At 44.9% G+C, this 25,888-nt stretch overlaps 1 protein-coding gene across 1 annotated transcript in view; it reads left to right on the top strand.

The window, feature by feature from the left end:
• Positions 1–23,491, top strand: part of LOC149361602 (uncharacterized) — a 33,537-nt gene extending 10,046 nt beyond the window's left edge. Inside the window, exons 2-5 of the mRNA XM_089569549.1 lie at positions 10,871–11,046; positions 16,420–16,496; positions 19,474–19,560; positions 23,286–23,491. Of these exons, the coding sequence (XP_089425675.1) occupies positions 10,871–11,046; positions 16,420–16,496; positions 19,474–19,560; positions 23,286–23,404 (459 nt within the window). The 3' untranslated portion in view covers positions 23,405–23,491. The remainder of the gene's footprint in view (positions 1–10,870; positions 11,047–16,419; positions 16,497–19,473; positions 19,561–23,285) is intronic.
• The last annotated feature ends 2,397 nt before the right edge of the window (positions 23,492–25,888 follow it).

The following is a 25,888-nucleotide window of genomic DNA, read 5'->3' as shown; positions in this document are numbered from 1 at the left end:
GCGCTCGTGTTGTGTCTTCTCTCCTACTTTAGTCCTCATTTTTGGCGCTAACTTCATCATGATTTAGGTCTAGATTTCACCACTGAGGTCAGGGTAGCAAGCTACAATTCTTAGATCTGAGTTTGAAGGTGGAGACGGGACACGTGTGTTGGGAATATCGTCCAAGTATGGGTAAACCGCGGTTAAATTATAAATCGCATCATTCCAAAACAGTTAAAACAGGAATCGTGGTCTCATCTCTTTTGTCCTCATTATCAAAATCTTGTATCGATATGGCAATCAATAGCTTCAATGAACAAGTTAAATGGTTAAAAGAAGCTGGATACCCAGATGGTGTTATGTTATTGGGCTGTAACAAGGTAGCCAAAAAGCTTAAGAATCCCTATTTGGTACCTAGTCCGGGAAAAGAGAAGGAAAGAAAAAAGTTTGCCATTCTCCCTTATGTACATCGCCTGTCACATAATCTTAAAAATGTGGCAGAAAGGTATGGCGCAGGGGTGGTTTTTTCCGCACCCAAGAAACTTAAGAGGGTTTGTGCTGTTTTGGAAAAAAAGGCTGAGCAACGAAAAGAATCTGAAACAACTTGTGGGGTTAAGCACGAAACAATGTATGTGCCATGCGCAGAAGAGGTAGTATATAAAACCCCAATGTCGTGCGGACAAATATATATCGGGCAGACGGGGCGTTGCATCAATACACGTTTGTAAGAGCATGCAAATAATCTGGAAGCTAACAAATCTAATAATCTAGTTGACCATGTTCGAGACTGCCAATCGTGTTTTCCTTCATTGCCTTACTGTGATATCCTCTACAAACACCCGTTCCGATTGACACGTGAGATTATGGAAGCATATCACATAAGGAAAAAAACAAGGTTATGCGTCAGTAAGCCATCTATTTCATTATATGACAGTGAGGTTGCATACCTCAGTGCCACGTAGAAACACGGGTTTTGTCTGTGTACTAGCTGATAAGTTGGCCACTTTTTCTATAAAATTGTACTGCTTTCCTTGAATAAATTTCAGTTGTGAGTCAGCGCTTGTCTTGTGTTTTCTTCTACTTTGTCTGCGTCGTTGCGCTGTTGGCCTTCAATATTTACCTTGAATGCTTGCAACTGGGAGCAACGTTTTGTGCATTGTTCTAAAATATAGTCGGTAATTGTCGCGCCTTATCTCTGAAAATTTTTTCCAGCTTTAAATTTAGCGGGGGCGACAGCGGTAATGATCCTATTCCTCGACGACCACCGAGCACGTTTACTGCTATTTCCGCCATTTGTGGGAGCAAGACAGTCCAATAGACAGTTTCGTTTCGAAGACTCGCTGACTTCCTGCTTGCAGGACTGCTGACACCGCTATGTGAGAATGTGCAATGCTAGTTAAAGCACCACGGCAAAATGTGTTATGCTAATATTCTCCAGTTCTGTAGGAGGGTGTTTCATTCTCGTGCAGTACGGAGTATCAGTGCTTGATCGAACATTTATATGGTCGACTATTGAGTTCGGACTTCATGACGATACTCCATCAGTTTTTATACGTGATGCGGACAAGGGATCAGGCCCCTATGCCTCAGGGAAAGGATGAAAATCCTTATCTTTGAAAAAAGAATCATCCGGTACATTGGAAACAACCAATACCTCTGTCATATCAGGACCTTGTTCGCGATGTACAATAAATACCATCCTTGAGTCGTGTTTGTACGAAATTCATGTTTTGCGTATATTTTCTTTCAAGAAATTTATTCCCTGGCTTCTTGATTGGTGTCGCATTATTAAGACGTCATGAGCACATGGTTTAAAGAAACACTGATGACTGGTTCATTACACTATTCTGAACAAATTATAAAAAGCAGTCGTTTAAATATAATCCCCTAACTATTGAATAAGTACACATTTGACACTAAGCACATGTTAAATCTGATGAGGAAGCAATTTCTGAACGCTTGACGAAAAGCAACACACAAACAATATTCCGAACAGTAATCCTATAGACAACATTTGTTGAAGCAGTTGCACCTTTCGTATGACAATTGCTCTTGATTGCTGTTACTAGCTGCTTATTTTTCTCACACATGTACTGTGCTTACATGTAGATGTACTATTTTTAGAAAATGTATAACTCGATACGAACTGGCATTTAAAGTAGTGCTTGCAGTTCCGTATCTGTAATCTGTGCGACTCATTATCTGATGACTGTTGATCACTGCTCCAGCACAAGTACCTGATCCAGCTAAAATGTTCATATTGCATATCATCAGGTGAGAACGCTTGTGTAAATGCATGCGGGAACACATCGGTTTTGTTGTTCTGTTTATCCTGCAGTGTATGTATACACACCAAATCGTACCCTGCAATGGTCACCTGAGCCTAGTCAAGCTGTTTCGAGCAGCTTTTAGCTGAGCTGCTCCTATCAGCATGCATCTGGTGAAATAAAACGGTTTGATTTGATGAGTCACTCTAACGTAATGGCAAAGTTTTATGAACAAAGCTGAAAAGGAAAACTTTTCTATGTAGCGATAGGACCCGCATGCCGACTCTGGACTGTATATCATGTCATGCTAACTTTCCTGTCTTTATTAGATAAAATGAGGAGATAATTTAGGGAGGGCTTAATGTCCCTAAGCGACTCAGGTTGTGAGGGACGCCGTAGTGAAGCACTCCGAAGATTTCAACCACCTGGGGACGTTTAACGTGCACTGACTTTGCACAGTTCAGGAACCTTTAGAATTTCGCCTCCATCGAAATTCGGCCGCCGCGGCCGGGATCGAATCAGCGTCTTTCGGATCAGCAGCTGAACACTACAACCGATGAGCCACCGCAGCTGCGAAAAGACGTGTTTTTCTGGCAAGTTCAAATGAATTACTCAGTGTTTTTTATAGGTATCTCACACTGGTTTGGCGTACATTAGCATCGGCCGAATTAATGATTTGTAAAGAAGAGGTTTCTGTGAGTATAGTGCCTTGGGAACTTACGACAAAAATAACCATAACTGACCCTATGGGATAGCGGTAGACACAAATGCATTCGAATAAGTGACCAAGGCAGGGAAATGCCGACAAAGCAGTCCTGCACATAGTTACCCTCATCATCCACCTAATTATGCGCTTAATACGAAGCGAGCAGGTTAGGATAGTGGTAATATGCTCCGCAAGGAATGTTTATAATCAGCTGATTATACAAGTCTATACACTATACAAAAGTCTTCAAAGCAGTCTTCTGGTTATACAGAACCTACGAGGACGTCCTGTCATGAAAAAGCTGCATGAGTCCTACAAAAGACAGCAAAGATATAAAGAGTGATTTCAAAGGCGCTGTGGTTTCGAAACACCGCGACACGTGCGAGCGGGCCCCGACTCCTCGAGAGTACGAGGGAGTTCGACCCATAGGAACACATGTAACCGAAGTTTTACGAATTATATTTTCCAATCACAGAGTGCCAGTGGAGCCGGTTGTTCTTTAATCAATGGCGAGCACTCACAAAAACCTTAGGAATAAGTATGCTACATCATTTCAAAGCTATTTTTTTAAAATGCGATCATGAGTGTGTGTTCTGAAACCAGAGATACCCCTCTGAAACCAGAGAGATACCCAGAGATAACCAGAGAAAGGCGCTCCACGCGCTGGGCGTTTTCCCAAATCGCACAGCGTTCTCTTGGAGTCCGACATGATAGGGCGGGCTCTAAATTTGCTCGCAGATACTACCGAACAATCTAGACATCCAGGGGAGGCTGATAATCAAGGTAGTTTTCAAACAGCCCGATAAATGAACCGTGCACACGACGACGGCACCGTTGGATCAAACCGTGTACGAACACAGGTGGCACTCGCTGACGCTCGGGGCAATTTAATAATGGTAGCGGAAGGGAGGGGGGGGGGGTGTAAATGACAACGTGAATGGTGACGCTGCACAATTGATGGATGTGGAGGAAAGAGTAGCTCAGGGGGTTGACGACATCAGGGCAACAGCACAGCAAGTGCAGAATGTGGTGTGCACAGTACCGGAGGTGCTAAGACCAAACGGAGAGCTTGGCAAGGACGTGGCGACTGTTAATCGGGAGAAAAGGAAGTTGACCCAGTAGATAGGCATAGCAGTGACAGACATAAAGAGGGAAGTGCGTGGAACAGGCGTTGGCTGAAGGTTTGCACGAGATGGCATTCATTTCAGTGGGAGGGTAGAAGCATAGATTGTCTGGCGCCTGGCGGTACGGGCGGAAGCTCTTCAGCGGGTCCACGGGGGCTCTGGGCATAGCAGTAGCTAGTAAGCGAAGAAGGAAGTGCAGTAATGAAGGCTGAGCTCCCCAAAATTGCTATAGAAAGATCCAGAAAGAAAACTAATAAAAAGAAATTAAACACGATGATCAGTTTCATAAACATGCAAGGGGGTAGAAAGAGAGCGAATTGGTTAGAAATAGAAGAGCAGTAAATGACGGTGAAATATGTTTGTACGCTCTCTGCGAGCCACATATCAAGGATCTAGAAGATCCACCGCGTATTGGTGGCTACGTTTGGGAAGGTTGCAACAGAAGAACAACGGAGAACATGGGGGAGGTGTAGGTATGCTGATGCATCAAAGAACAAATTGGCTAAGGATAAAATCAACTTGCAAAGCACATTTCTGGGTATCAGGAACAACTGCGGATAAAAAACGGCTAGGGATTGTTTACTTATGGACAGGGGATAAGTGCAGGCAAAAAAAAAAAACGAATCTAGTTAAATTCCTCAATGACAGCACAAAATAGTCTGCGTACGATGCCAATACAATTCTGTTGGACGACATGAATAGCCACAACGGGAATCTTAATTTACGCACACATTTCACGGGAAGGCAAAGCTAGACTTCTGTGAGTGGTGCAATCTGGTTATTTTTAATAAGGAAACGAAATTTGAGGGACATATCACATCGGAATTGCGTAACAGGAAGACGACCATTGACTACTGCGTGATGTCCCAGCTCTAAAAAATGGAAATATACGAAGCGGGGGAGTACAGTTTGAGAACTGATCATAAGCGTATTAGAGTGCAGATGGGAGCTCTCATCAAAACAGAAATGCAGCAAAGAGAAAAAAGGAACGCAAAATTAAACGACGAACAACTTGCCCTAACAGCAGCAGGTATTGAGGATGCAATAGAGAAATGCCCCATGGAAGAGTGGGATTATAATCAGCTAGAACTACTCATCACTACGAGAATGAAACAAGTAAATGTGGCATACCGGTGGAAAGGAAACAGGAAGTCATGAAGGGGGTGAAATGAGGAAATTAAGGAGGCCGTCGCACAACGACGAGATCTTTCAGGGAAAGCTCTGAGTAAAAAATTATATGAAGAAAGCCTGAGGAAATGGGACGCTAACACCTGAAGAGCTAAAGTATTTGAATAATTATTCAGAAAAAAGCGTTGACTCACATTTGGGGAAAAGGAGTACGGAACTAACCAGTAAGTATGAAAGACAGAAGGAAAAAGAAGTAAAGAGCTTTTTTAAAGGCAGGTAAAAAACGTATAAGGTAAAAACTGGATTAGTTAAATGGTTATGAAGCAGAGTGTAGAACTATACCCGAACTAGAAAAGGCACATCAGGATTTAATCGTTCTATGATAACTGAAAATGCAGTGCCCTACTCTACGAAGATAGATAAGGGTGTCTTAGAACGCACAGCTACAAAAAATAATGTTACAAAAAATTGACACATGTGCATTGTGTGGTAAATCTGCAGAAATAATTAAAAAGCGTATTCTTGAGTATGGTGGTATTCATCCGGATGTCAATAAAGGCAAAGTGACTCTTCCTGAGACCCTAGTTTTAGAGATAACTATGATCATGTGAATGAATTTTTGTTGGAAGCTGACAAAAAGCGATAAGGAAATTGGTGGCTTGAAAGCACAGTGGCAACATGATGTTAGAAGTGTACGATTAAAATGTATTTCAAGAAAATGTGAATATACGGGCCGGTTTATGACACCGTGAAAGAAATATAAAATAAAGACAATGGGAGAAAAAATAAAACCGAGCAATGTGGCAACTGCCACGACCCCATTTCAAAGGGGTCGTGGCAGTTCCGTCCGTCCGTCCGTCCGTCCGTCCGTCCGTCCGTCCGTCCGTCCGTCCGTCCGTCCGTCCGTCCCTCCGTCCCTCCGTCCCTCCGTCCCTCCGTCCGTCCGTCCGTCCATCCGTCCATCCGTCCATCCGTCCATCTGTCCATCCATCCATCCATCCATCCATCCATCCATCCATCCATCCATCCATCCATCCATCCATCCATCCATCCATCCATCCATCCATCCATCCATCCGTCCGTCCGTCCGTCCGTCCGTCCGTCCGTCCGCACGAAGGCGATCGGGGCATCGCCTGCGCCGTTGTCTGCTACAATGCATGGGTTTTTTATTTCTCTTGCCATGACATTTGACAACGTTTCTTTCAGTATTGTTGTCCAGGCTATATAGTTTGAACGACTGTATTAGTGAGAGAAATTAGCAAGTGCGCCAGTGCGTCAGACGCCACCTGAACCTTATTTCTTGTTGCTAGTATGTCCTGCCAACACATATTTATGGTGACGTTTTAAAAAGAAATCTTCGAAGTGATGTTGCCTATTGTGTCACACTCTTCTTCAAAGCTCTTGCGAACTCTTGATCGGGCGCCTCCGTTGATACCCTTTGCAACGAAAATTTTTTTTTCTAAAGCTCTGTCGAGTTGTGTTTCAATGGATCGAGGTGCACCCTTATTGGTACACCCAGCCAAAGCAGTGTCCCTAGCTCACATACAGCATTGTTCCAAAATACATTGCTTATGAAATTACTATTCATACTTTCACATTGAGCCTAGCATGTATTCGGCTTTTCTTCACGAAGGGACTACATTGTAGATGCAATGAAAAATCGAAAACCAGCTCTGAAAAAAAAATTGTTGACATGTTTTACTATGTAATGTAACACCAGCTTTTACGTCCAGCTTGCTCCGGCATGTACGAGCTCCCCCATGTTTCCAAAAACGGTGCGGGTTCATATTGAACGATTTGCACGTAGCACTTGTGCTAGTAATTCGGCGGCAATTATCAGAAGTTTTAATGCCATTATATAAATACCGGTCACCTTCCGGACTTTCTATTCAGTGAAGAGGCAGGGTGTGTCAAGAGATTGAAAAAAAAAAATTGGTTAGAAGTGAAACAGTAAAACATGAGGTGCTGATAGGAACTAGGTTTCAATGCCAAGTACAAAATGTTTCTTGATGTTTCGCAGGGTGGCGCACGTTACAGATATAAGATGCGGCGTTCTGGATGGCGCACTGGCGCCTGCTAGTCGGGAACTGTTGTAGAGCGAAATGGGTTGATAGAACTGGGTCTCTACGTTGTGCAACCAACTGTCAACTCTTTGTTGCCGCGCAATGAACAAAGCGTGCTAGGCGGGATATGGTTTTGGCAGCAGCATCTGTGGGGAGGCATGGGGGACGTATTTCGCGACGCTTCGTTTTTGTTTTTTAGAGCGCAGCTCTTTGGCGTCCGTTCCTGGGTTTCGCGTCGTCGTCGGCGTCGGCGTTGTCGTCGGCCTCGTAGCCAGCTCCGCCCCCTTCATCCCCCCAGCGCTATCGGCGTCAGCGGCATCAGTCAGTCGCTGCTATCTCTTCCCTCCTCCCTTTATCATGTTGTCCGCTTGCTGCGCACTCTTCTGCCCCCATCGTTTGCCGCTGGGTGTACACGCCGCCCCCCTCCCCCCTCTTCCTGCGAGTCTCCGGTTGTCAAAGCGCCGGCTCGAACTTAATTCCTTTCTTCGCTCCTCCTCCAATGCAACCCCTGTGCGGTGGCAATCAGAGAGCCAGATCGGTGGCGGCGGATCTGTATATGTGCACCGCCCGAGCCGAAATTGCGAATACGTGTGAAAAATAAAAAAAAATTCTGTGATAGCGCATACATGTGTTGCTCGATTTCTTTGCCTCAATCTATCGAAAAGGTGAAACAGCTTATTTGCTGCGCTCAAATTTCGCATTAGGAAGTAACGTAATCGTCGGTAATTTTTATTCACCTTCACGATGAATAAGGTTTCTACCAGCAGTGGGCTTTTTATGAGGTGAGTCGCTTGTAAGCCAGCCAAGTACACTCTGGCGTCCCACAAGGAAGTGTGCTTGGCCCCTTACTTTTCCTAATTTTTATCAACGATTTACCGGATTCCATTTCTTCCCATATCAGACTTTTTTTTCTTTCGGTCCTGTGTCATTGGTTGCAGCTTGGCGGGGACGTAGGCTGCGGCTGACGACTATAATCACGGAGGATGAAAAAGACTCTCAAAATGAAATGAAGCGTTGCAAAACAGCCTCGGCTGTTTTCTGTGTTCGTGCACTTGATGGTGGTTCTGTTGCTATGTGGCAGTTGGTGTTACGGTGGATATGCTTTTCGACAGCGCTACAGCAAACACCGGTTTTGCGCGCTTTAGCAAAAATCGCCTATGCACTGCTTCTCTCCTCAGGAACTGGTCCCTCGGTCCCCTTATAGTTCCCCTGGTCCCCTTATAGTTCTGGCGGTGCTCTTTAGAGCATCGCCAGAACTATAAAGCGTGCAGAGACGGCGTGCTTCTGCTGCAGAATATAGCGTCACCTGAAAGTGTCCTCTTTGACGGCAGAAGTATGATATGTGCGAGCGGCTTTCGTACTAGCACTGGCCGTCGTCTATGTGTAGATCTGAAAGGAATTTCCATGCTTGTTAGGAATAACTTTAAATTGCTAAAGATCGTTAAACGAACAAAAATTATCTACTTTATTCCGTATATGCCTTATTAGACAGGGGTAAAAAATGCTCCGCTGGAAAGGGCAGTACAGCCAAGAGTGGGCGCCATCTCCTTGCGATGCGTTTGTGAAGATTCTGGGTCAGTCGCATAAAGGATCAACGCCTGACCAAGGATGCTGCGCATAAGCTATGTGCCTGAACTTGTAAGCATTACGATAGCTCAGCGGCAATACCTCAAGCAGCATAATCTCATTGGCTTCTGGGCAGGTTCGTTCTTTCGCAGTTTTATTTCACTGCAGCAGTCACCTTTTGTTCGTAACTATTGCTGTTTGCCAGTTAGCGCTGATTTGTCTGCTCAGCAGCTGCGTAATCGCTGCTACGGTTTTTTAGCCCAGTGTTTATGCGAGTGAGAACAGCGTTTGTCGCGAGATTAAATTGCAGTGTACAGTACACAGCCGGACCACAGTGCATGGCTGGTAGGCAGTGCGCCGGCTTTAAAAAAATGGCGTCCCCTACCGCTTTCGCGTAGAATATTACGGGGCTTGCCTCAGACGGCCCGTTTGTCACGCGCGTGAAAAATTTTGCATCTTTCTGTGTCGCCAAGGCAATAAACGCCGATGTTCAGCGGCATACGAAATCATGCCGTTCCGGTTTCTACACGCGTGCTTTCGAACCGACAGGAACTTTTGTAGCAAGAGCTCTATTACCCGCGGCCTCGCCGTTTCGCCGTGAGCTTTCAGTGCCACTTATGCGCATGCGCGAGGAGCCGAGCGACGTCACAGCCGCGCAGCTGGTGCGCCGCGCCGCTCGCCTCCGACCGAGAGGAACCGCCGAGTGACGTCACAGCTGCCGTGCGCCTATGCCCACCGCCTCCGGCCGAGAGGGAGACTACGCATGCACGACTCGCAGCTGGCGCGCCGTGCTCTACTGGGCATGCGCGGGAAGGGGAGGAGCAGGATCGTGGTTTATAGATGATGGTGATTGCGGCGGTGGAAAAAACACACTGTCATGGCGGCCAAGGTGAGCGAGGCCGACGCTATGCCAATTAGCCAGCGTCGCCAACTGGCAAGCGTCGCCGAGCGCTTCGTCACGCGAGAAGTTGCCGCCTTCATCACGTGCCGCCTTCACCACATGTCTCGTCTTTAATGTCTAACACGTAGCCATGGCGATAAGCAAAACAAGTAGACGTAACCAGGGATACTCCTACCTCTCGCTACGTATATCCTGGCATAGCTGAGCTACGCCACTGCCATTTTTTTCTCATCAAGGCTTCTGATGCGTTCTGCGGATAGTAATTAATCTCTTTTTACAATGGAACAATTTCTTCTGATGCACGTCGTTTACAGAGAAGCGTCTGCTCGCAGTGTTTCTGCAAACGCTGCGAGTAAACGATGAGGCACGGAGGACCATCTGTGAGATCTGCGTGCCCTCTCGATGTGTTCAGGAGGTCTGCATCTTCCACAGTGCTAAAGGAAAGTGTCGAGATGGAGTATTGTCGCGGGCTGCTGGCGTCTGGCGGTTGATTGCTTGTCCCGCATGTGTCGCCAGATGTCGAACGCACTCTCGAACGTATCTTTTGAAATTGAAGTTGTAGGGATTAGCTTTTTTTTATTAGTTTGGGCAAGGCAAGTAACGGTCGATGTTAAATTAGTGCTGTAGCGAAATAGACAATGAGCGAGTTTATGGCGCTTGTGACAGAGTTGCTTGCACAATTCCTCAAATCCTCCTGCTAAAAAATGCGTGCCTCTTTATGTTGTCGCTTTATCTGAAGGCGTGTTTTGCTTTTGTGCTATATTTTTCATTTTTCTTGTGTTATATCTTTCAGTGAATGTGGTTTGGATGTTTAAAAGACGTACTATTGCTTGGGTTGCGGTGCCGAACTCTACAGTCCTACGGGCACATCCATGCACGAGACGTACTGCAGACTAATCTTCGCGTACAGTTAGTACCGCTATCCCCGTTCCTTTTTCACCGTTATTTTGCCGGCAGCTTCACATCGCCAGTTAACCGCGTTGCCGCGTCCATGAAAGAGAAAGCATGCGCACGACAAAGCTTGTCCACGACGAAAGATGTGAGGTTTAAGCGTAGTTGGTACGGCGTGTTGTGAATGTTGAGTTGAAGCGTTGAGTTGAATGTTGAAGCGCTTGAGTTTTTTTTTTGTTTTTCAGAATGCCCAGACCATTGAACTACTTGAAGTGGGGAGAGTCATGAAGAACACCGTTGCCCTCTTCGACACGGCCAACGATTCCAGCTGGAAGTGCTTGTACGGAACTCGACCAGTGTACCGCCCTGAAGAACGCTTTGTAGTTTTCGTTTACCACTTCCCGAACATGAACACATCCGGGTACGCAAGAGATTCAGCTGACTATGCTCGTTGTTTCACGGGACTCAAATTCTCGGAAACGTGGTTGGGACTGTCAGAAATGGAAAAATAGAAGCATAACATTATTAAATAGTCAGACATCAGTTTTATCAGACTGGAGATATAAAAATATACTTATATAACCATGTACTTGAAAAAGCCGAAGCGGAAAGGGTGAACAAAAGTATCAGCAAAATGGGTACATTCTTCAGGTATTCCTGAACTACCGAATCCTTATTTTGCGGGTGGCATGGCGCGATACATGCAAAATACTAAATTAGAAGAAAACGCAGACAAGCTCTGCAGTGAACTCTTACTCCCAGCTACTACTTCTGCTAGAACCACCCACAATTAACGGCCATTACCGACTCGCCCAGCTATTCATAATTCCTTATTTTGCTAAACTAGCAAGAGGGGTTCTTTTGTAGTTAGCCGGGAGATAGAGGAGAAAGAAAGAACGGAATGTTTATCAGGACAAGCAATTGTTTTGTAATTCTGCACTGGGAGAACGGGTGAGGGAGATAAAGTTGAAGGAGGAAGGGGATCTAAGAGGATAAGAAGTCAAAGAACAGTTAGCGTGCGGCAATGGCGCAGCCTACCATGCGGGCCAGAAGCCCTACAGAAACGGAACAGTAACCGGCAGGTCTTCCCCGCCGACGATGGCCGAGTCCACTCTCAAAAAATCTGCATCTCCGTGAGCAGGTGGGAATGAATGCACACAAACACACAAAGTGCTTTTCGGCATTATATATATATATAATCCAGCAAAAAGAGCAGAAATCTCGGCACGGTATGTAGTAGTAAGGACGTTTGAAACGCTTGAAAGAATTTATTGACGTTTCGACCGTGGAACGGCCTTCGTCAGAATGTCTGATTTTAAAGGGATGGTACAATAAATGTAGGTATGAACAACGCACAGGATAATGGATCCAAAAAATCGATAAAAGCATCAGGCACATGGCTAGAAAACGATAAATGAATTACAGTGTGAATCACAAGACGATAAATGAATCACAATGCACAACAGCTACTTTGCGAAATTTAGTCTGTCTTCTGTATTAGCTACATATCAGGAACATCATTATGTACTTCGCTTATAATCAGTCCTAAGATGAAAAGTCACCATCTTGAACAGCGAGAATGAAGAAGCAACCAGTTACACGTGATCAACGTAACACATGGAGGCGATGAAAAGCATAATCAGTAGAAATAATATCTATTACTAAATCCAGAAAAGCAACTGATGGCAAACACAGTACACTGACCCAAAAGCGAAATATTCGGGCATTAAGAGGTTATGGAACTTAATTTTCCTGTGCTTTCATTTAAACCTGAAGACACTGTATTGAACTTATAGATAAGGTAAGACTCCCTAATTTCCCGGTCATGATTAGTTCTAAATCCCGATTCCAGAATGGTAGCAGAAATCTGATCAAATGAATGGCAGGTGAGTTGGACATGCCTTGATAGCGGTAAGTTTGGTAGGGCTTGAACGTGGGCTCTGTGGTTATTGAAGCGTAATCTAAGAGGGGTTTCAGTCTGACCTACATATTGCAGATTACATACGGCACACTGCAGCAGGTACATGACATTTGCAGTATCGCGTACCCATGCGTACCCACGCGTATAGGCCCTAATTATGCAAACATATTTATGGGGATGCTTGAAAACAAATTTTTGGAAAGCCGGTCTTTAGTACCATTTTGCTATAGGCGTTACATCGACGATATGTTTTTCATTTGGCCCCATGGCGAAGCCGAACTCCTATCATTTATTGCCGATTTCAACAGCGTTCATTTTTCGATATCATTTTCCCATACGTATTCTAGATCTACAATAAATTTTCTCGACGTCACAGTCTCACTTCACGAAGACCGCTAAACTACAACAGTGTACCGTAAACCTACTGACCGCCAAGAGTATCTGCACTTTGATAGTAGCTATGTCAAGCACGTTAAAACCAGCATCCCCTACAGTCAAGTGGTCCTCCTCAAACGCATCTGCTCGGAAGAATCTGAGTTTGAACGCAACTACGCTACAGTTCGTAACTCGCTGACTAAGCAGAATTAGCCACCACAACTAATAGATGACGCCATAAAGCGTGCTGATACACTACTCCGAACGAGTATACTTGCCAAGGATAAGCCAACAGTTCAGCACTTTCATACCAACCTTGTCTTGACCCATTCTGCATCTGCTCCAAAAACTTCGACAGTCCTAAATAAGCACTATAACATTCTTATGCAAAGTGATCGCCTGAAGAACATATTTTCAGAGCCCCCCAAAGTAGTTTACAGAAGGTCAAAAAACCTACGCGATATACTAACATCATCAAAGACCAATTCCCCCGAACCCGTAGGCTGCCATCTATGTAACAAGAGCCGCTGTAAAGTATGTCTGCACATGACCACATCTCATAGCGTCAATAGCACCGGTTAACTCTTTCGTTTAAGCATTCGCGGTGATTTAATCTGCGATACTGCAAATGTCATCTACCTGCTGCAGTGTACCGTATGTAATCTGCAATATATAGGTTAGATCGAAACCCCTTTAGATTACGCTTCAACAACCACAGAGCCCACGTTCAAGCCCTACCAAACTTACCGCTATCAAGGCATGTCCAACTCACCGGCCACTCACTTGATCAGATTTCTGCTGCCATTCTGGAATCGGGATTTAGAACTAATCATGACCGGGAAATTAGGGAGTCTTACCTTATCTGTAAGTTCAATACAGTGTCTTCGGGTTTAAATGAAAGCACAAGAAAATTGAGTTCCATACCCTCTTAGTGCCCAAATATTTCGGTTTTGGGTCAGTGTACTGTGCTTGCCATCAGTTTCTTTTCTGGATTTAGTAAGAGTTATTCTTTCTACTGCTTATGCTTTTCATCGCATCCATGTGTTTCGTTGATCACGTGTAACTTGTTGCTTCTTCATTTTCGCTGTTCAAGATGGTGACTTTTCATCTTAGGACTGATTATAAGCGAAGTATATAATAATGTTCCTGATATGTAGCTAACATAGAAGACAGACTAAATTTCGCAAAGTAGCTGTCGTGCATTGTGATTCGTTTATCGTTTTGTAGCCATGTGCCTGATGCTTTTATCGATTTTTTTGGGTCCATTATCCTGTGCGTGGTTCATACCTACATATATTGTACCATCCCTTTCAAATCAGACATTCTGACTAAGGCCGTTCCAGGGTCGAATCGTCAATAAATTGTTTCAAGCATTTCAAATGTTGGTCTACGTTCTTACTATATATATATATATATATATATATATATATATATATATATATATATATATATATATATATATATATATATATATATATATATATATCAGGGGCCGGGGGTCGATCCCGGCCGCGGCGGCTACAATTTCTTTGGAGGAGAAATTCTAGAGGCCCGTGTACTGTGCGATGTCAGTGCACGTTAAAGAACCCCAGGTGGTCAAAATTTCCGGAGCCCTCCTCCACTACGGCGTCTCTCATAGCCTTAGTCGCTTTGGTACGTTAAACCCCATAAGCCAAACCAAACCATATATCTATATATATATTAGCGAAGTGTACGCTTCGTTAAAGGACACATATTGATTCGACTCGACGTTTCGATCGGAAGACCGATCTTCTTCAGGAATAGCCTTGGCAAGGCTATTCCAGGAGTGGGGCACAATACAAAGATATAAAGTAAGAAAACAAGTTGGGAAGATGCTCGCAAGAATTTTAATTATAAGGAACGAATTTTGCCTCCTAAGGAATTGCAAACTTGAACTGCATTAAGGAAAAAGCTGTACTCAAAGATATGTGCAGGCATAAAAGGGCAAAACGTTCTGCACATAGTGACTCCTTGTAGATAAAGGCTCGGAAGATGTCAGATGATTGTCTAACGAAGAAAAGTGAGGTGAATTGACTAAAGTCTACATGGATTTGAGGCATTCACGACGACGACGTGCGTCGAGAGAAGTGAGGCCTAGTTGGGTAAGAAAAGTAGACGGCGAATAATCCGTCTCGAATCCCCTGCAAATAAATCTCACGGCCTTCTGCACAGATTCTCATTTGTTAATGTCGCACTTCTTATATGTATCCCAAATAACACAGGCGTATTTGAGGATGGGGCGAATGAGTATTTTATACCTTAAAAGCTTAGTTTCTTGAGGAGCAGCGCGTAAGGTGCGGTGTAAACATCCTAGTCTTTTTGGGGGCCTTATTACAGATGACATCAATTTGTCCACGACATGTCGAGCATTAGCAGGAAACCGAGATATCTGTTTTCCTACACACTGTGTAAGTTAACCATATTATATGAATATGTGAAGAAGAAGGGCACGATGGACAGTGAACCATTAGAAGTGGACACAGAATAGATGTGTTTACGGCAGGTAGTCACCCTAGATCAGGACCACCAAAGTGAAATAAGTAGGAGATTAGGAATGGGGTGGAGTACATTTGGCAGGCGCTCTCAGGTGATTATTGGTATTTTACGCAGTATCGGTCTAAAGGAAAGTATGTAATGACTGTACCTTCCCCGTGGTGATCTCTGTGGCAGAAACGCAGAGGCTAACGAGTATGGCTGAACATAATTGAAGACAGCGCAGAGTGCTGTCTAAAGAAAAATGTTAGGACTAATTGTAAGGGATAGGAGGTGAGCAGAATTGGTCGCGCAACAAAAGTAAGTTAATAATGTCTTAATAGATTTCAAGACGACCCGAGAATTGGCAGGGCATATCTTCCGAAGGCATGATAATCGATAGTTTCACAAGTTATCATTGTATTAGTAAATTTAAAGGAGACCCGGGAATTGGCAGGGCATATATTGCGAAGGCATGATAATCGATAGTTTCATAACGTAATAAAATTGATACGAGGAGAGGGTAAGTGTACCAGGAGCGCCAGAGAGTCGTTAGGGAGAGGAGATTAGGCAGTTTGCCGCGATAAGGAGGCCGGAACTGGCACAAGGGAGGGCTATTGGACGAGCACAGGAGGTATCTCGGTCCAGCAGTAGAAATAGTTGGGCGGGTAGTAATGATGAAAGACTCTCATCAGCATCCGCCGGCGCATTCGGGGGTAGGCAACTTCCGGTGTAATTTTTTTCATCTGAAGGCCGCAGCAGGATACAACATACGGTGACGAACAAACAATAGCAGAAGACGTGCGAAATGTCCTGCATGCAGACACTGTTGTAAACAAGAGGAATTTGTTTAGCAGAGTTGATTGCTTGGGAATAGCATGCAGTCACTTGCAAACACATCCACAAGTTGTCTGCCATGCGAAGGTTGGGGCTAGCCGCCACTTGTATTGTTTGACTCGTAGAAAAGCTCAGTGGAGTTTGTGTCTTCTTTATACTTTTTTTTAGGATGGAGATAAGCATACCTTACTGCCTCAATCTGACAGCAACGGATACAGGCTACTTCTCGTTCGGCCGCTGCGATGGTAAGCCACTGATTATGAATTGGTAGGGAATGGGTACTGGCCACAGAGGTGGAACTAAACTGAAAGTTTATTTCCTTTTTTACAAAAATGGCTGAGGCTTAGCTAAGGTTAAACCTAGTCAGATGCGAAGCATATTGATGGCTAGGCTTGGTAATACATGGCTTTCCTTGGTTGACGTTCATCCCGCTCTTCATCGGTCTCTGTGGCACGCTGAAGCTTTCGCTTCTCATTCAAATCAGCCCTGCTTCTAGGCGGCATCCCAACAATTGGCCGCCTCGTAAGTGCCCGGAGAGCGAGGCAAGCTCAGCTTTATACCGCTGCTGTAGCGTCACGTGGTCAGCTGCAGCGCCTCTGATGTGGAGCCTCCACCGCCGCGCCCGACCGCGCGAGCCGGCAGCCCATCTCTCCTCTGCTGTGACGTCATGTTGTCACGTGGTGTCACGTGGTCACGCTAAAGGTCAATGGTAGCTCCACCGCCGCGCTCGACGGGCTGTAGTGTAGCTCTAGTAATATGCTTCGCATAAAAGAGGAGCCGGTACCAAAGGCTGTAGTGAGAAGAAATGATCCCAGCTCGTTGAGATCCCTGAAAGCAGAGGAGGAACACGGCGGTTGCAGAGCATTACATACAATTACAATGGTTACAAAGCATTTAATAAAATTAGAAACTAAGTTATGCGTTTCTTTAACAACTACGTAATAAATAAAAAAAGAAAATTACAATAATAACTCGTTAAAATGTAATTAAATGAGAAATAAACACTCCACATATCCATATCATGATATTAAAGAAAAATAATGTGCGAATAGAGGTGAAGTTCAGAAACAATCATTAGGAAAACAGTTCAAGTAATTTTCAACTATAAAATAAAATAAGACCACAAGCAATTAACAGAAAGCGTCATACGGAAATCTCAGACAAAAGTTTTCCCGACATTAATCCTGAATAATGCATTTTGATTTACAGGTATATTAAAAGCATGATGAATGATTCGTTTAGTAAGCTTTTGATGTTAGGTAAACCAAACTTATGCTTTCTGTCTTGGAAGCTGGTGTTTTCCGTGCGGTGTGCAAACAAAAAAAGGATTCTCGGGGTGTTTTAAGTAAGATTTGCAACAAAACGGATGCTTGTAACATTATAATGTAAATATTGGAAGAATATCAAACTTTCTAAAACTATTTCAGGTACGAGAACTGAATGGTACCATTCTAATGCATCACCAAGCTTTTTTTTTCGTTTATGTAACTGGCTATGGGCGATGACGGCCGGTTACATTCTTTTATGGGAATATATCCGGTATCGACTCAGGCTATGATGGACGTTATAGTGGAGAACTAAGGAAAGTTTCGGCCTTCAGGGGCTTTTTAACGTTCACTGACATCGCACAGTTCACAGGCCTCCTTCATTTAGCCTGCATCGAATGCGACCGCCGCGGTTGGGATCGAACCGTCGTCTTTCGGGTCAGTAGCCGAGCACCATAACCTCTGAGCCACTGTGGCGCCTCCTCGAGGAGGCCACCTTCTATTCTAGCTGGTAGTACGGCATTGGAAGAGGTGGGAAATGTACCACGAGACAAAGAGTTGCATGATAACAGCGACGACACAGCGACCATCCTCCGGCTATGTCCTTTTATTTGGCTACCACTGAAGCTTTCCAGCGCACGCACTTTTTGTGGGATCATAAGAGTGACGAAGTATCTATAAGTCACAGTTTTCAGGACCAGTGTGAACAAGTTCACTGCAGTATTTGCTCTTCTGTGAAGTGTTCCCGAGACTCCAGCTCAATTGAATCAAAACAAAAATTTAGCTCGGAAGTGTCGTGTTTTTCGTCCATCTAAGACGCTTTGCTGAATGATACATCGCCCTCCTGGATTAGCAATGCCTTACACGATGTTTACTAGGAAAAAAAAAATCGAAATGTGAATCTGCAACATCGGAAAGGGCAGGGTCTCGCCAGAAACGGCTCGAATTCTGTCCGCAGCCAAAATTGATCGCAAGATCACCTTAATTTGGGTCCCAGCACACACATCCGTCCCCGGTAACGAGGCGGCCCACATGTTAGCCCGAGATCTCTACTTCCGGGTAACTGTAGAGCCGCCCGACCCCCAGGGGATGGACGAACGTTTGCAAACGTACGCGGAAATCGCCGTGCACTACAGGTTAGGCAGGCGTCTAATGCCACCACCAGATCCAAACTTAACCAATACAGAGGCCATCGCCTGGCGACGATTACAGGCCGGAAATTTCGTTAACCCTGTCTGGTTATTTCAAACCACGTTAGACGATAAAAAAGGTGACAAATGTAAGACCTGCGGAGCGAGAGGGACCCTCGATCATATAATTTGGCAATGCCCTGGATCCCCGGGTGCTGAGGACAATATTAAGAGTAGAGAAGCCTGGGAGGCCCTTCTGCGAAGCGAGGTCCCCGCCGACCAGAAACGAGCTGTCCGCCTGGCGGCTGAAGCCGTGAAGAGACAATGTATCTTCGCCAGTCTTTAGTCACGGAGGTCCCGTCCCCCGTCCCCTAGGCCTTCATGCCAGGGAAGGGGAGTAGGGGGCCTCCTACATCGGTGGAAATAAAAGTTGTTATCAATCAATCAACCATACCTTTTATATCGCGGCCTTGGAATTACCGTAGATGAGGTACATGAAGACGTCCGACTTGCAGGCGCAAACGTGATGGCTATACACGTCAAGCCGCAAAATGTGGGCACACGGAGCAGATGTACGGCGTGTGCTGAAGTGCAGCAAGTATTTCAGACTGCGTGACCAAAGCTTTAACGCCGGAAAGTGGCCTGGTAGCGCCGAGGCAACCATCACGATTAAGAAATGTCATAAACTGTTTATTTATTCAAGAAACGCATCAGAAAACGAAGACTATGGTCTTTTGCCTTGAATGTCCAAATGTGATGTGTGGTGAAGCATGTGTGTAAAGTTTTATTTGAATTGTAGCCTGCCCGCGTGTCTCTTGTCCTTTCAGACCCAGGAGATCAGAATGTGGGCCAGATGCTTTATTTTGACGGCAAGTCTTGCTATATCGGATTGTTCGAAATTTCCGGCACTAACCGTAAGTGAAAGAGATATTTTCTTTGGGGCGCCCTAGTAAATCTTTAGCACATTTCATATAGAATCAAACATACAGAAAAAAAATGCCTGATTTCATTTTTGTTCAATCGCTGAAGCATTATGGAGAGGAGCAGAGGCAAGCAATAAGGGTATCCAGAAAAAAACAGGAGGGCCTTAAGAAGTGGCCATGCATTGTGGGTTTGAATATATCTGGCGACTGTAAAGGAACCACTAGATGCGGCTTCAGTCACTGCATGCTTTACGAATAAAAAATCTGAAGTATAGGTAGGTGCAGCTTTTAAAAATATTATTTGCGGGGTCACTGATGTAGATTAATAGAGTTCTCAAAACCTAAGACAGCAAAATGCCGGATGTACCAGGAGAGGATGGAAAAGTGTATTCATCACGCAAGAACATTGAATTGGGTTTATTGGCTCATAAGCATGTGAGGCCGTCATGCTCAATGCTGAACAAAGACATTGAATCCATCTTAAAATACTATGGTTGGTGTCTAGTATGCTCAGTTTAAGAAGTAGAAGCATCTGACGAGCAGCGTCAAGTGTCCTGAACTCTATCGAGATACAGTCGGCACTAATCAAAAGCCTAGTCTAGAAAAGAGTGCTTAGAATATGGAAGCATTTCTATGGCAAAAGTTATGCTTGCTAAAATCGCAATGATGTTCAATGAAGAAAGTATTGGTTTCAAGGAAAGGTAGAATATGAGAGTAAATGAAGTAGTCTAAGAGTTTACATTCTATGGAGATTATGTGACACTGAGGAGAAATAGAAGTTGACTTGTATAGGTAAGGTACCGCGTTCTAATCAAAAAGAGGCCCTTATCACCAAGGACCGAGCCTCTACAAGGTATAAACATTACAGAAGAAAGTACTGCTATCGCTACCACCGTCTTATTTCGCATGCGTGAACATCATTTGTTATGGCGGGGATACCAGAAGCTAGAAAACGCCGCCACAGACCCTTTGAAAAATTCTGTAAGTAAGCCTCCATACATAGAAAAACGCCCTTTAGAACGGCGACAGGGCCTGTCCTAGGGACAGAACTTGGCTGCAGCACTAAAGACATCTACTCCATGCCTCATGTTGTGTATACTGACGAGCAGTACTTTGCCACAGCTGTCTTTCCCTTTCTTCTGTTATTGCAACGGGGAGGATGAGTGGGACCTGCAAAGCAATAGCTTGGGAGCTTAATCTCTTTATCGCGGCAGCAAAAAATGGCAGACACATGCAGGAAAGGGCTGTGAAATTAACCTCATAGTAGATTCCTTTAGCACTGCACCCTGTTTATACCCAGTTGCTGCCAGCAATTCCGGTTTCACCGCCTTAATGAAGGGGTTCGCGGTATACAGATAAGTTCACTTTGGACTTTGCGAATGGTCCATTATCTTCAAAACAGGAGCAAGCAGTCCTTTTCGGTATGGACGGAATTTGCATACCCGAAAATTCTTATTTTGCAGCCGAAAAAACTTCAACATAGCCAAGAAGAGTCAGATAATCAATAAGTTTTTTAAGAAAAATAATTGGATGGGCATAGGTCTGCAGTTATTGGGGGAATGAATATTACCTGATTTGATAGCAGGACCCATCATCCCCACCTTCGAGGCATTCGGGAGTTTACAAGATTGTTGTGATTGAAAAATGTCTTTGTCACCGGACCTGTCAAATAGGTTGCAGTTTCCTTGAAGAATTTTACATTAACCGCATGTGCACCCAGAGAAAAAAGTCTAAATTTTTAAACAGTTTGGCAGTACAGTCAATTACACTAACATCTACAGTAAGTAAATTGTGACTGGCAATGTTTTGAGTTACAAGCAGGTTCGTTTGTACAAATAATTTCGAAGAATACGGTCTTGTAAAAGAATCATAATGTTGGTAACTGCTACATAAGAGTTCAACTAAGGTTCAATGCAGTACCTTTTGTCACCTAAAAAATGCCGGAAAAAAATGCCGGAAAAAATGCTGGGCTCTAGCAATGATTTCACATGTGCGTTTGGCAAGAAACAACGATATTTGTTATGAGCCTGCCTTTTCACGGGTATTTAATTGCTTCGAGAGTCAAAAAATGCGCTTTTTTTGAGAAGCCATTTTAAAGAAGATACAAGCTAGGGAAACCACGCATAAATGCCAGTTTTTCTAACGTGTTTTGGTACGCTGTGAAAATTTTGCACACCGCAGGAATATTTCTTGTAGAACGATATTTGAAGAAAAAAAAAGAAAAACGTGAAGACATCAATTATCGGTCTATTTTTACGTTATGCGCGGCACCTAGTGCTGCAATTTAGGACCCTTGGCTTCCGCAATCGTTTTCCTCTTTCCTTTCGCCCTTTCTGAGCACCCATCCACTATTTTCTCTGGTTCTTTTTCTCCTTTTTCTTTTCAGCTTCTTTGTTCTCCCCCCCCCCCCCCCCCCCCTGTACTTCGTTCTGCCATGGTGCTCAGCTGTTTATCCTACTTGTTCCTGGTCAACCCTTCCAGTCATACCAAGCCACCTTTCGCAGCTGGAAACAGCCTTTCGAGCCCACGTTCGCTTCTTTCTACACTCCACACAACCAGATTCCGTACTCAGCTGAAGAATTTTATGCATGAAATGCTTTTAGCTCCCGTTGTCGGCAGTGTGGTGACGTCACGCCGAGACCAGGGACAACATCCGGGCACTGAATTCCACTCATCCGGGAGCTGAAACGAGAGCATCCGGGCACCGTACGAGATTTAACGAGACTCTCTAAGAGAGAGGGCCGCTTAGAGCAAGGGGGTAGCTCCAGGGCGAGAAGGGCTTTGGGCGGAAAAACTGCTTCCGCGCCGTCCCCAAGGATGGCGCCGCGGTCCCACACTCACGCATGTAAAAGACCGGCCGCTGGGTCTTTAACTCATGACGTTTCCCCCTTTGGCCAGCAGATATATACACGCTTGCGGAGTATTCGAACGCGCTGCACATACATTCTGGTCAGGCCCGCGTCTCGTCGTGTCCGCGTACGCTTCTGCATCGTCCTGCATTTCAATGTTGCCACCGTCACAGCTGCTTAAGCCGATCAATGGAGCCTGACAGAAACCGGATACAGCTGACGAGGCAGGGCGGAAGTGATTCCCCAGACACTGACAGGAAACGATTGCGTCCACATAGACCAGTGCACAGTATGTGTGATGTGTGGTGTGGTCTGTTGAACACTAGACCCATTTCAAGATTTTTACTAGTACCATCTACAACCAATGTGTTATACCCGCAAACGTTTCATGCTTACTCTACTCTCGGTTACGGGAGAGGCTGAGATTTTCTTTACCTTAGTTTTCTTGGTCAACCGGTCAACCCTATTTAACAAGTATCGTCCCTGCGCAATATTTAGAAGTTTACGCTCCTCACCCTAACATCATACTCTACCCCCGCCCCCCCTTTACACACACACTGGGCTGTCCTCCTCGGAGTGGATGCCCAATATAAACCCCGCCAATGATGTAAGACAAGTCCTCTGGCCGAACCTTGGCAAGCGTTGGGAATTCCTCCTTCCTTCTTTCCTTTGTTGGTATTATAAGATTAATCTATGAATCATTATCCGTTCGCCCAGTCTCAACTTCGTGAGCGCTAGAAGAAATGTTACAATTAAATGTAGAGCTTTTTTCTGAAAAGGTCTTACGCCAAATATTTGAGGTAAGTAGCTTCAAAAAGAAGTCTTTTTCTAATTATTTTCGTTTTTCTCCTACCTTTTCTTCTTTAGACTGCCTGCTGTGGTTAAATGAGAAATACGAGGACTCTGTGCCAGAGGAATGTGTGACACAGTATGATGAAAAATGCGGAGAAGAAAAGTACAGTCTTTACGACAAGGACAGCTGCTAGCTGATCTTGAGAGGCCGTACACAAGATGCTTTGAAGTCTTTCCCACAGACAATTCGAACGAGTTGTGTTCAGTTCATGAAATAAACAGATTCACATCTAAGCCTCGTTGTTTCCAGTGCCTTACTCTAACTCTTCTCGTATTTTCGGCTACTCTAAGCGACTACACACTTCAACTACAGGCATCCTAACGGCAATTGAAGTATCCGATGCTTGACGGCCTCGGCTGCAGCAGTCAGCGTTTGATCAATTTTCGATGTAAATTAGGAGAGTGGTAGATTTTTGGAGAACAATAATAAAGACAATAATAAAGACAAAAACAATAATTCGTGAGCCGGAAACAATACGATAGTTCTACAACTTTTAGGGAGGCACTAAAAGCCTTGCGTGATGTACGGCCATAGCCGCCGTAACATTCGCCCTCAGGCTCGCTTCTCGTAGCTTGGACGCACCTCATGCAACAAAAAGGAAGCAGACACTTAAGCTCCCCCTTAAAGGTGTGATGCGGTAGTGTAAAGGGTTAATTGCTACGTATGCAGAAGATAATTCTCTACTATACATCCATAAATCCCTGGGAGACCTCATACCCCTCCTGGTGCCGTCGTACAGCGAATAAGCGATGCGTCACTGCCCTGCGATGGTATGTGCTCCAACGGTGGGCCTTGTGCGGCACGAGCGAGCAGTCATGAATTTTATTGTAACCTGCAAGGTGGGGAGTTTGATCCCAATCCGGTGGCCGAGTTTTCATGACGTCGCAAGGCCACGTGACCAAGGTGGCCCATCTGCGTGCTAGGTTGCTCTTGGCACTACCTGCCAGAGTCATGTTCGTGTTTTTTAGTTTACAGAGTGACCACGCCGACAATGCCGACGTCGGATTTTCTCGGTAACGGGACCTTCAACACTATAATGCTAAAACGCAAAAAAAAACGCGTGAGGTCCGTACTATCGCTTTCCAATCATTCGCCATGAGGTCTTTCAGCGATGAGAAGGTACTGATTGCTGAGGCAGAGCAGACAATGCGAACTGAATTACTCCCACATTCACACGTACGAATCAAGATATGAACAAAGCAGTGCCGCATTATTTACGGGGCGTGCTTGCACATTCCAAGCCCTGTCACTGCTGCCATAACGAGCTGCACTTACAGAGGCCAGCCCGCCCTTTGCCGCGTTCTCCTTTCGGTTAGATTTGACAGCTGCGGCTGCACGGCGATTCCTAAAGTTCTAGCTATCATGCGCATCGCGCGAGAGTTACCGTGTGATAATTGTTTAGAAGAAGTGTTGAACCTAGTGCAGTGCCCCGGGAGGCACCCACTCATTTTAACTCCCAGAAATCGGGGAGGTACATCGGTGAATGCTCTGGCACTGTGGCTGTGGTGCAGTGGAAGGCGTTAAGCTCTCCAAACCAACTCTTGGGTGGACAGATATGCTCGGTGTTCCGATCGAAATAAATGAGGAGGAGGAGGAAGAACATCTATTTCCGCCGAATATGGCGCGGCAGTCACCTCCGGGTCCGCACGCAGGCGTCCGGGGAGGCAGACTGTCGCACCGTGGGTTTGCTGACGGTATGAACGACCTCTGACGTCGATTATACGCTGTTATACCAGCGATTATACCGTCGATTATACCAGTGACCGCGCGTCCCTGCGCTGTGATTCTTGCGGCCTTAAATGCACACTTGATGAAATTTTCACACGCAAAATCAGTAAAGGAGGGTACACGTAAGGATAAGCCGATTGTATGCCGCTTCTTAACTGTCTTCACTTGCTTATAGATATTATCTCCTCATACCAGAGCAAAACTGTCGCCTCGAAGCACGACAACGATTGCAGCCATAGGGGAAGTGATGCTTGTTGGGTGAGTTGTTGATTCATGATGGTAAGAATAGCACGTAACTGGACAGGGCAAAGAAGGAATACATGACAAAGCGCTTGGAGGTGTTTTCTTTGAGAAAAATTCTGAGTGAGTGTGAATGAGTTTTCAGAATTTTTGGCTGCATACTTACCCTACCATGGACAAGGGAGTTTTTACCTGCAAGAGCTGGAGTTTGTATTGGATCCTGTACTGCCCCTGCCCTCAGCGTCGTCTTCCTTGCAAAGCAGGACAGGATCCTGGAACTAAGCTTAAGAAGCTCCAATGTTTTGAAAACTTTTATATTTGTGGACGATTTCTTGTTCACACAACACTAAAGGAGATTTTTATATGGGCGCTGGAATTTCGCTTGCTATACTTAAACAGAATTTAACCACACTAGTTTTGACGCATGAGCCTCCTGTGAAGACCTTTAAGTTCTTAGATCCAGACCTACATTTCATAATAAGCGGATCTGTTTAGAGGAATTGAGCTCGTGCAAAAAAAAAAAAAAGATGTACTACTAGCGGTATCAGCGCATATTTTAAGATGCTAAATGAAGCATTGTCAAGGGCTGTCTGACAACTGTTCTAAACAGCTTACGGGTGAACATGAATCAAGAATTCTTTGTGTTATT

Source organism: Amblyomma mixtum, chromosome 2, assembly GCF_055824585.1.
Source record: "Amblyomma mixtum isolate Tamu chromosome 2, ASM5582458v1, whole genome shotgun sequence".
Lineage (NCBI taxonomy): Eukaryota > Metazoa > Arthropoda > Arachnida > Ixodida > Ixodidae > Amblyomma > Amblyomma mixtum.
The sequence above is the reverse complement of the archived record's forward strand: the minus strand, read 5'-3'. Positions and strand labels throughout refer to the sequence as shown.